We start from the raw sequence: 12,542 nt of genomic DNA on the forward strand, positions 1-12,542 counted from the left end.
TAGATGTTGTAGTGCTTGAGAAAAATATGCTAGGTACTAGTCCGGTGAAGAAACGTAGAACCACCATTTATTTAAGTAAAACTGAGAAAACTTTAGAAAGTCATTGAAAGATAATCCAAAGGAGAAACCACCAGACCTTAGGAATGATTATGCTGGTGCTAAGAATTTTTTTTGTTATTTTTAAACCCATTTTTACTCTTCTTGAATAAGCTTTTCACTATCGGTTTTATTATCTCGACCGCCAGTGGAAATTTCCACTAGCGGTTTTATTATGTCGACCGCTAGTGGAAATCAATTTTTATCGGCGGTTTTTAATTACCCGTTTGTAAAAAAGATTGTTAATACTGGCCTCTAGCATAGACTGTTCTAAAAAACGACAGCGCAAATAGGTTTACAACCGTCACTATAGAACTTATGTGTACTAATGATTCTGGCTGGAAATCATTCCTGGCCAAAGTTCCTCAATAACCCAACAAACCCTAAGTGGGCTGAGATATCATCCGTGTCCGAGTCCGGTATCCAGTATCTAATTTGTATCCGATTTTTATCAGTATACATATATTTAAAGTTGGATAAGATACTGATATTCATTTAAATTTTATCCGACCTCACACAATATTATCCGTATTTCAATTGAATTTGAAGAGAAAATATGAAAAAGAAATATGGAACGAGCAATGTCCATCTATATCCGGTTACATTCCTGTGGGTGACTCATTGCCGTCACCTGGGGTTGAGATTGATTGTTGAGCACATCCCCATTGTTTTCATACCTTCCGAAGCAGGATTCCTTCTAATCATTTACCCGTAGATGGCATTCTTGCCTGAACCAAGAGATCCAGCGAGCGTCGCTGGCTTCTTGTTGCCTCGGGTCTCTTCCTTCTGCATGCCGGAGGTGCGGGCACTGCCCTCCGTAGAGCCTCCTGCAGGTTCCAGGTTCGTATCGGCGCTGGCTGGGATCGTCGAAACCACGAGAGCAACCACGAGGACTGCTGCGACGATGGTCTTACATTGGGCCATTTTACTGTTTTCTGGCTTGGACCTGATTTCTGTTCTGTCCTGAGAGAAGCTTAGATGGCAGTACTTAAACTCAATGCAAGAGTGGCGCCTAAGAATACGAGGCTACGAGAGCTTTGCGGGCATCCATCTTCTTCACAACAGCTTGTGTGCATGTGTAAGTTTCGTTCCTTCGTTTTGGTGGTCCACAAAAGATGGCATGTGTGGCAAGTGGCATTATGCCAAACATGCATGGATGCATACGTTATTTGTCAAAACATGTGAATAATATCAAATTAGGCATAATGCATAGGATGACTATGGAATTGTTGATGATTTAGCAAGACTATTCATTATCGGTTACTATACAATCACATGCTACTAGAGAACATGTCTTCCATCCGAAGACACCGGTACCGGTTGGAGATAATATATAGTACTAATATACTTGTTTTACAAACTCTCCCTCTCCTCGAGCTAGCGTCAAGAACAGAGAGAAGCTCTGTTTATGATGCCATAAGCTTTAAAAATGAAAGTGCTGCCCAGTTTTTAATATAATTCATTGGAGATTTTGCTCATTTAAATGTGGAAAAAGGTTAGCAAGTTCATCATCTCATATAGTATGGTTAGAATAATTATTTTCTTTATTTGGATTTCTTGAATTATATGGTTGATTATATAATTTAGGAAAAAAGTTAGTGAGATCATCCTCCCATGTGTGCTATAATATGTATGAAAGTAATATAATTTATAAAAAATCATAATAGCGAAAAAATATGACAAAAGTCAGTTTTAAAAATTATGTTTATAAAAGATCACCCCAATAGTGTTTTATACAAATACTGCAGATAGATTTTCAATGTATGTATAATGTGGATCGATGCTCCAAAGAATATATTGAATATGTTCATTACTTTGTCAAGACACTCGGGACACACAAGCAAAGGGATTTCATTTGTTGTTTATGTAGAGACTGTAAGGACGAGGGAGAATACTCTTCATCAACACCAATTCACCTACACTTGCTGCAAAAGGGTTTCATGCCTATCTATATTTGTTGGACCAAGCACAGAGAAACAAGAGTTCTATAGGACAAAGAAGAGGAGGATAATAACACAATCCTAGGCTATGCTTAGTATAGTTCCTTTGTAGATGTTACAACGGGTGAGGCTGAAGGGCGTGAAGAAAATGATGCTTCGACAATACAAGAACAATAACACAAGGGTTGCTAGATCGCAAGTTGGGTTTCTACAAAAGGGGGCTTTGACAGTACAAGAGCTAGGTGAGTACCAGCAACTTTGGGAACTAATCGACATGATGGGGGTATAGTTTTATACTCCTAACTAGCATATATCGTGCTTAACTAAGCATGGGATTTAAATTAGCAAGTCGGCTTATGAGGCCTTGGGACAAACAAATTTCCCCTTGGAGGTGTAGCTAGAAGTCTTGGGCACCATTAAAATGCAAATTCTCTATATGGCTATCACTAAAAAATTGATGCTGGATAACGAATAGGCTAGCAAGGAGGGGGTTACCTTCTCCTGTTGTCTGCCCTACTGTATGATCAATCCGAGTAGACTATGTAACACCCAAAATCTTATTTTGGAAGCTTAGTAAAATTCTCCAAAGATTTTGAGTTAAAGTATATTTTCATAAGAATTGTCTTACCTTTGAAACTACTTTTCCTAAAAACAATGTTTTCTAGTAAAAAAGGGTAAATAAAGAAAGGATATCAATGGTAATTTATTTGTTCCTTTGACAAATCATATATTTCCAAATGTTTCTCTTAAGGATTTTATGAACTAGAACTATCTTTCTTAAAAATACATATTTTGTGTGTGTACATTTAAAAGCATGCACATAAATAATTGAGATGGTAACTAAATAACTAACATAGAATTATATTTTTTATGGTGGAATTTATGGTTGTTGCATCTAAACCAAATTTGAAATTGAAACACAAACTTGATTTGGAAATATGAAACCAGAAGTTAAAGATAGAAAAGAAAGCAGAAAAGAAAAGAAAAAAAAGAAACTTGCTGCGTGGGTCTTTTTCTTGCCCTTTTCACTCAGTCCATCTCCACTTTTCCCCACGTCAGCAAACTTTTCCCACCCCTATTCGTTCTCTGGTGTCACTTACGCATGGGCCCCAGGCGTTAGCTCGCCTCACCGATGCCGGTCTAGTCCTCGGCGCCTCAGCCGCGCCCACGCTTGGGCAGGCTCGTTGTGGCCGGGTGCACTTGCGCGGTGCCAGTAACAGGCGGGCCCAGGGTGTCGGCACCTCCGCACCCGACGTGCGCTCTTCGCGACCTGAGCCGTTCCACTACCAGGTGAGGCCGGTTTGCCATCGTCTTCTTCGTCAATCTCATGTCGGATCTCGCACGGATTGCGACGACCGTTGCAACAAACAGCCAGCCGGATGCCAGCTTCACGGACTGACGAAGCCTTGGCATAAATACAGCATGCCCGCGACTTCCTCCCCTCTTTGTCCGTTCATCCCCAAAGCTATCACCATCGGTGAGGAGCAGTGATTTAGGAAGAACCGAGTTGGATTATCGTTGTCGCCTCTGCGATGTGCCCCGGTCTTCACCGCTCGGGCTTCGGAGGGTGGTCATGAAGATTTGCATGGGGCCAAGGATCGTGTTGGTCTGGGTTGCCATGCGTGTGACTGACCCGAGGCTATGAGATTCCTCGTCGGAGCGTTCTAGAGTCAACAATCTGCCTCCCATCGTGTCCAGCGCCATCCCTACCTCCACCTCTGTGAGACCATCCTTAGCGTCACCTTATCCCTCTCTTCCGGTAGTGTCAAACTTGTGCCGAATGGTGCACCGTTTAGTCACGGGTTGCTCGACGGATGTCGGGTTTGCTGCTGAGCCACTCCACGCCATGGCCTTCACTCTTGTGTCGCAGTCTCGGGTGAAGATCTCCCCCGTCGAATCACCATCCTCAAGGCACCATGTTGCTCTAGTCGGTTTCTGGTTTCTGTTGACCAGGGCTACTATGTGTATCTCGCCGGTGTAGTCCCGCCACTGTGCGTTAGTGCTGCGCCACTAATTAATCACCTAAAACTTGAGAAAACTATATATTTTTAACCACAACTCCAATTTTAGTGATTTACAAAACTACGATCTCGTAGCGACGTGAATAATACTATTGTGTGGTTTGTTTCCATCATTTGTGTAATGTTATCATATCCATTATTTGCTTGATTGTATGTATTGCTACGGTAGATACAAGGTCACGAGGAATCTGAAGCCCAACTTTTGGGGACGTACCTGGAATCACAAGTATAAGGCAACTTGTTCCCTTGATCACTTTCTTTACCTAATATTGTTCCTTATAATCAGTGTGACATGCTTAGGTTAACTTGATGGGACAAAATAGGTTACCTAGTTTTGTTCACCCTACAACTTGCAAGCAAATGAACTATTTGGTAGCCTTGCTATTGCTCTACCTGGTTTCAGGATTGATATTATATCTGGACTATGATCATGCTTTATTACTATTATTGGCTCAATTATTATTCATGATAAGATTATTGTGTTAATTGGAACATGGAGAACCACCTGAGAAAACAGTGCTACCACAACGGTGGAATGGGATGCCCTTGGCCAAGAAATTAGGAAAGCTAGGGAGAGATTAATTTATCCGAAAGGGGCAAGTGGGGAGTGAGTCGCTGCAGAGTATAGGGAGGTCCTCAGGTCGAACTGTCTATAATAGCTTTTCAGACGATGAATTCATATGCTTCCTTCTTCCTGAAACTGTAGCGAGTTTTCTCAAACTAGTGGAACTTTGGAAAGGCCTCGTAGCTATGGCAGAACCGCCAAGATTATTCCAGCTTAAGTGCCCAAGTCTCGCTTTAGAGGCAACGACACACTTAAATCGGAATAAACTGTCAATTCATCGAATCTAGTCCTATGAAACCACTTAACAAGGAACAAATACCACTTGCTCACTCGAAGTGAGGCAATTACAACCTATGGCCCTATTAAAAACCTTTCTCCCCTCTTGAAAGGAAAAGGGTGCCGTAGGGAAAGGAAAGAAAATTACATGGTTGCTACACATAGTATCTCTGAAACTCGTCTGCGTCCCAGGATGTTGGAATATCATTCCCGCCCATGTCTCTTAACCTGTACGATCCAGGTCTTGATGAAGATACTACCAAGAAGGGACCCTCCCACTTGAGTTGTAGCTTCCCTACTGTTTCTGGGTTGGCTATTCATCGAAGCACCAAATGTTCTGGCTTAATATTCTTTAGTCTCACTTTCCTGTCTCACCACTTTACAATTTCAGCTTGGTATTTATTGATATGTTCTATTTCTTGAAATATGTCCCCTTCTATAGTGTCTTTTGATACTTTGCAAGTGTCTTCGTCCTCTACCAAAGCTAGAGTCCTTATCGATCCTATTCTTGCTTCTTCCAGTGTTATTGCTTCGTATCCAAACAAAAGCTTAAATGGAGTGAACCCTATTGACCTCGAGACAACAGTGTTATGATTCCACACTACTTTCACCAATTCATCTGGCCATTTTCCCTTTGGTAGATTAAAGATTGATTTCATTATCCCTGTGATGATGACTCCATTGGCCCACTCTACCAAACCATTGGATTTTGGATGTCTCACTGATGCAAAGTGTATGTGGCAGAACCGCCCGAATTATTCTAGCTTAAGTGCCTAAGTCCCGCCTCAGGGGCAGCAACACACTTAAATCGGAATAACCCGTCAGTCCCTCAGATCTAGTCTGATAAAGCCACTTAACCAGGATCAAATACCACAAACTCACTCGATGGTGAGTCACAGAAGAAACACAATAAAACAGGAAAACCTCAATTAAAGTACTAGAGTTATTACATAAATCGGAGTTCCTCAAGTAAACTGAAATAGTTCACAAGATAGATTTGCAGCGGATAATCGATGTCGTCGGTAGCGAGGAATTGGGCAAGACCTAGCCCACTACTCCTCCTGCTCCTCTCCTGTCGGAGCAGCATCCCACTCGACCGTCCAACCTGGTGGCAGGGTTGTAGGCCAAGTCACACCATCAACCATATCCTGAGCGTACCTGCAAAAATTATGCCACAAGCAAGGCTGAGTATACTAATACTCAGCTAGACTTACCCGATGTGAGGAGTCTAGTCCTCTACCTCTAGACCATGCAACTGTTTGGCTGAGGGGTTTGGTTTGCCAAAAGCACTAGCTGATTCTAAAATAAATTTTTAGCTTTTCAATTTCTAGCATCATTATTGTTGGGGGTCTGCTTCGTCGCCGAAGGTCCCATAAGAAGAAACACCTTCGGAAGATTGACACAAAGCCGAAGCTATCAATCAAAAGGCTTCGGAGTATATTTCCAAATGCACCGACGTAAAGATGAAATGACCAACCGGCCCATGACAACTTGTATTATGATTGTAAACCTTTATAAGGGGTATGAATGTAATTTCTCACAGGCTGTGTCCTGTGCCTATAAATAGATGAACAGTACCCCCATACTGTTCACGCTATCCTGTAATTGCTCACGCACAACACTTGGATTTTTGCCTTCTGTCAAGCCGAAGGTATAAATGTAATTAAATGTTATATTTAAATATTCAAGTTTGTATAATGATAACATATGAAGGACATTACATGTTTGTTCTCATAATCTTTCATGTTTCATATGTTTCATCTTTCATCATTTTATAACCGTGATGATGAAGGTACGTCCTTCATGACCTTCGTCCGAAGATCGTTATATCCTAAGGGAAATAATGCTTCGAAGGACGAAGGACTTTAACATTTAATACTTCGTGTTGCCTTGTTCTTGACTCATAGCATTTGAGAACAAGTCCCCAACATTGGCACCCACCTCCGGTGAACTCACTTCCACTTTTGAGCTGATGGCTTCGTCCAACACCCAAGCTGAAGCTGCTTCGGCTACGAAGCTGGTGCTCCCAATAACAGGCGGTTCATGCTCAGAACCAGCCAACAAGGAGCAGAAGAAGGAGGCTCAGAGAAGGGTACAACATGTTGGGGTGCAGGGACCCTTCATCAAGTCAAAATGGTCCCACATCCCAATCACCTTCTCCTAGGAGGACCTTTAGCTCAAGGATTATCCTCATAATGATGCTATGGTCATATCTTGTGTCATCAAGGGATTTCTGGTCCACAATGTTTTGGTTGATACAGGCAGTGCGGCCAACATCATATTTGCTAAGGCCTTCAGACAGATGCAAGAGCCAGAGGACAAGATTCATGATGCTACACACCCTCTTTGTGGCTTCGGAGGAAGGCAGATCGTAGCACTTGGCAAGATCATAATGCCAGTGACCTTCGGGTATGTCCACAACACAAGGACTGAACATGTTATGTTTGATATCGTTGATTTGGAATACCCCTACAATGTAATCATTGGTCGTGGAACACTTAATGCTTTCGAAGCAATACTTCATCCAGCATATCTATGCATGAAGATACCTTCGGAACAAGGACCCATTGTTGTTCATGGCAGTGAGGAAGCTGCTAGAAAAGCTGAAGGAAACTGGACAGATTCAAAAGCAATCCACAAAATAGATGGAAATAAAGCTTGTGAACAGTACAAGTACAGAAGAGAAAAGGCTGCCTCGGCTGATCAGCCGAAGCCTATGCTTCTATGTGAAGATATAGCAGAGTAGAAGGTATCGCTAGGTTCTTAGTTATCTGAAGAGCAGGAGAAAGCCTTGATAAAGTTTTTATTCAACAACAAAGATGTGTTTGCTTGATCAGCTAATGATCTTTGTGATGTCAATAGAGATGTCATTGAGCATTCACTCAATGTGGATCCATCTTTCAGGCCAAGAAAACAAAGGCTTCAGAAAATGTCCGATGACAAAGCTGAAGGCGCTCGGAACGAAGTGAAGAGGCTTCTTAGTGCTGGCGTTATCAGAGAGGTCAAATACCCAGAGTGGCTAGCTAACACTGTTATGGTGAACAAGGCAAATGGTAAATGGAGAATGTGCATCGATTTTACAGATCTTAACAAGGCTTGTCCAAAGGATGAGTTCCCATTGCCAAGAATAGATTCTCTATTAGATGCAGCAGCTTCATCAGAGCTTATGAGTTTACTAGATTGTTACTCAGGTTACCACCAAATCTGGATGAAGAAGGAAGATGAGCCGAAGACCAGCTTCATAACCCCGAGTGGTACATATTGCTATCTTCGGATGCTTGAGGGGCTCAAGAATGCTGGGGGAAGCTTCAGCAGAATGACAGCCAAGGTCCTTCATTCTCAGATAGGCAGAAATGTGCTAACATATGTTGATAACATCATAGTAAAAAGCACGAAGCAAGAAAATCATATCACTGATCTGCAAGAAACATTTGCTAATTTTAGGCAAGCTGGCATGAAATTAAATCCTGAAAAATGTGTTTTTGGAGTAAAGAAGGGTACGTTCCTTGGTTGCCTAGTTTCAACGAAGGGGATCGAAGCTAACCCAAGCAAGATCGAAGCCATACTTCGAATGGAACTGCCAAGTACGAAGAAGGGGGCCCAATGGTTGGCAAGAAGATTGGCTTCATTGAATAAATTTATATCTAGATCAGCAGAAAGAAATTTGCCATTCTTTGAAATACTAAAGTCAGCCGAAGTCTTTCAGTGGGGTCTAGCTCAACAGAAAGCCTTCGAAGAGCTGAAGCAATACCTGATTGATTTAACAACATTAACTCCACCCGCGCCAGGAGCTCCGTTACTATTATATGTGGCAGCTTCGCACTCTGCAGTGAGTGCGACACTTGTGCAGGAGAAATTGGAAGGACAAATCAAAAAGCAGGCCCCAATATACTTTGTCTCCGAAGTTCTAAGCTTATCAAAGAAAAATTATACAGAATTGGAGAAGGTGTTGTATGTTGTCTTAATGGCCTCCAGGAAGCTTCGACATTACTTTCAAGCATTTCATATAATTGTTCCTTCGTCACAACCTCTGAAGGATATCATGAGGAACAGAGAAGCTACTAGAAGGATTGGAAAGTGGGCTGCAGAACTCAACGAATTCAACATTGATTATGTGCATAGATCCTCGATTCAGTCCCAAGCACTAGCAGACTTCATCGCTGACTGGACACCAGGGGCTCAGGAAGAAGAAGCAAATAAAGATGCCGAAGCTTGAACAGTATTCTGCGACGGTTCCTGGGGAACCTTCGGGGCAGGTGCAACTGCTGTCTTGGTTGCACCTTCCAAAGTCAGAACATGCTATGCAATAAGGCTTGATTTCAGCTGCACAAATAATATTGCTGAATACGAAGCTTTGCTTTTGGGGCTTCGTAAGTTAAAGGCAATGGGGATAAGAAGGGTAGTCCTTAAAACCAATTCTCAAGTTATTTCTGGTCATGTTGACAAGAGTTGTAGAGCAAGAGCCTCGAAGCTTGAGAAATACCTGAATACAGTTCGAAGGCATGAAGCTTCTTTCGAAGGGTTTTCTGTTAAGAATATTCCACGAGGAGAAAATGAGCACGCTGATCTGCTAGCTAAGTCAGCGGCACAGGGGCTGCCTTTACCTTCGGAAGTATTCTTTGAGACAATAAGAGCACCTTCGGTGGAACTTCTTGAAAGAGCAGTGCTCAATATATCTCCTGTTCATAGTGAAGATTGGAGAACCGAGATTATATCTTTTCTCCAAGGAAACTGCCTTTCAGATGACGAAGCTTATAATAAGAGAATAAAAGCAAGAGCTCGACCATATGTAATAATAGAAGGGGAGTTATACAAACATGGAGTCTGCTCTCCACTGCTCAAGTGTCTATCCAGAGCAGAAGGTATAGAATTGATGAAGGAAATACATGCAGGATTGTGTGGATCTCACATTGGATCTAGACCTTTGCTGGGGAAAGTCTTCAGACAAGGGTTTTATTGGCCGAAGGCAGCCTCGGATGCAGCGGATCTGGTTCAAAAATGTGAAAATTGCCAAAAATGCGCAAGAGACCAGAAACAACCTTCGTCGTTAACCCAACTGATACAACCAACCTGACCATTGCAAAGATGGGGTCTGGATTTGTTAGGTCCACTTCCACCAGCACAAGGCAATTTAAAATATGTTGTGGTGGCTGTAGAATATTTTTCCAAGTGGATTGAAGCGAAGCCTTTGGCCACAATAACTTCGGTCACAGTGCAAAAATTCTTTTGGCAAAACATTGTTTGTCGCTTCGGCGTACCAAAGGCTATAACTGTGGACAATGGAACACAGTTTGATGCCGAAACCTTCAAGGAATTCTGTGATCAAATCGGCACGAAGATCCACTTTGCGTCAGTCAGACATGCAGAATCAAATGGACTTGTCGAAAGAGCAAATGGTATTATAATGACAGGAATAATGAAGTTAATTTTTAACCAGCCCAGAGGAAAGTGGTCGGAAGAGTTGATTAAAGTGGTGTGGAGCCACAACACGACTGTATCAAGATCAACAGGTTTTATGCCATTCAAGCTATTATTTGGTGACGAAGCCATAACCCCAGAAGAAGCTAAGACGGGGTCAATAAGAACAACAGCTTCGACTGAAGACGAAGCTGATTATCATGTAGCAAAAGACACTATAGAAGGGGTCAGACTTCAGGCTATGGAAAATATTAATAAATATCAAACCGAAACAATAAAATGGCGCGACAGAAAAAGTCCGGCTAAAAAATATCAAGCCAGGACATCTGGTGCTTCGGAGAGTGGCTAATCCGGACACAGTAGGCAAACTAAAGCTGAAGTGGGAAGGACCTTTTTTGGTCGTATCTTCGTCAAGGCCCGGTTCCTACAGACTAAAAGATATGGATGGCAATGATATTCCTAGGTCTTGGAATGCGGATGAGCTTCGGCGGTATTATGTATAGATTCATGTAATCTTTTTCTATTTTTCTATGGCACCCTTTTCCTTTCCAAAGGGGAGAAAGGTTATTAATGGGGCCATAGTTTGTAATCTTTTCCTTTTTTATTCAGCTCCACGAGAGCAAAATCCCCCAAAATATGTAAATGTAAAATCTGAGCATGCACCATCGAGTGCAGAGAAAAAGAAAAAAACAGGGAGAAGCTCGAAAGTCGTCCCTAAGGGGATGCAGAGCATGACGAAGCTACAAAAAGCCGTTCCTAAGGGAGCGCAGCGTAAGTTTTCTGCTCAAAAGTCGTTCCTTAGGGAATGCAGAGCCAAATACCGCTGAAATATAAGGCGAAGCGTGGAAAGTCAACGCGAATACCGCCGAAATAGAAGGCGAAGAAGTTCAAAAGACGTTCCTTAGGGGAAGCAGAACTTACACCGAAAAATAAACGATGCAGCCGAAAAATAAACGGTAAAGAGATTCCAGTCATTCCTTAGGGAATGAAGGTTGTGGATGAAGCTTCGAATGTGTGTGCTTGGGCATTCATTTGCACGATACATTACATCATACATTGCATACATAAACATTCATTTAGACATACATAGGATCATCATCATCATCATACCATACAGATACAGACAGTTGCTTCGGCTCTAAGAATGCAGCTTCGAAAGCAGAATCATGCTTCATTGTGTACGAAAAGAATGGAAGGTGTTTTTCGCCTTCGGCTCAAAAAGTACAAGTTTCGTTCACATCGAAGCATTTCACACATTGATGGAAAGGTAAAAATATATTACAAGGTATGGACAAAATTTACAGAGTAGGATCTAATTCTTAAATTACAATATTTTTTATAAAGGTTAATACAAGAGTTTTTAGAGTTTTTTCCACAGCTAGCTATTCAAGTTTCATCACCGTCTATTGAGCTTCGGATCGTTTGCTAAGCTTCGGCTTTATGCTCTTCGGCTTCGTCATCCTGTACACATTAAAGTGTTATAAGGAAAATTCAAGTTTAAAGGAAAAGTTAAGCACAAGGTATGATTTTGTTACCGGCTTAAGATGACTTCGAGCTTCGTCACCAGCTAAGCTTCGTCCACCCTTCGTCCATACTAGTTTTATAAATCTGTTTCCTATGCTTCAGGCAAGACTGGGAATATCAATCAGATCTGCTGGTGATAAGCTAAAGTTGGGTCTATTGACAATCTTTCCATGTGTGCAACCAGATTTCAGGAAGGCAACAGCTGTGCCCCGAGAAGCTACCAGGACACAGAAATCGCCGTGTCCAGCTATAATTTCATCAAGAGCATCAATTTCACCCTTGATATGTTCGAAGGCCCCTGGCAGGTCTTCAATCGAAGGACTAAAATTTTCATAGCCAGCTCCGACCGAATTGAAGATCTGCTTCAGCCATTGAACACATCGGTTACTGAACTCCAGACATTTGTTTTGAAGCTCTGTCAATGATTTTTGCAAATTTGAACTTTTTTCGACCTCAGCCTCAAATTTTGCATCAAACTTCTGCTTTTCTTGTTCGAAGCTTTTTGACTTTGAGAGAAGCTCCGTATTCAACTTTGCAATTTTAGCTTCAGCTTCTGCCAGTAAACCCTCTGCTGTCTGAAGTTCGAAATCCTTCTTTTCAAGAGCAGCTGCTTGATCTTTTATTTTGCTTTCTAAACCCTCAATTATAACTTCATGCTTTTTATCTTCAAGATCTTGTTGCATCCTCAAAGCTTTACTCAAT

At 41.9% G+C, this 12,542-nt stretch overlaps 1 protein-coding gene across 1 annotated transcript; it reads right to left on the minus strand.

Moving 5' to 3' along the window:
• Positions 1–596: 596 nt before the first annotated feature.
• Positions 597–1,056, minus strand: LOC100303947 (uncharacterized). Its single transcript, NM_001363841.1, has one exon. The coding sequence runs from the start codon at positions 1,018–1,020 to the stop codon at positions 802–804; it is 219 nt and encodes a 72-aa protein (NP_001350770.1). The 5' UTR covers positions 1,021–1,056; the 3' UTR covers positions 597–801.
• Between the last annotated feature and the right edge of the window lie 11,486 nt (positions 1,057–12,542).

The sequence above is a fragment of the Zea mays genome, chromosome 3 (assembly GCF_902167145.1).
Source record: "Zea mays cultivar B73 chromosome 3, Zm-B73-REFERENCE-NAM-5.0, whole genome shotgun sequence".
In the NCBI taxonomy this organism is placed as follows: domain Eukaryota; kingdom Viridiplantae; phylum Streptophyta; class Magnoliopsida; order Poales; family Poaceae; genus Zea; species Zea mays.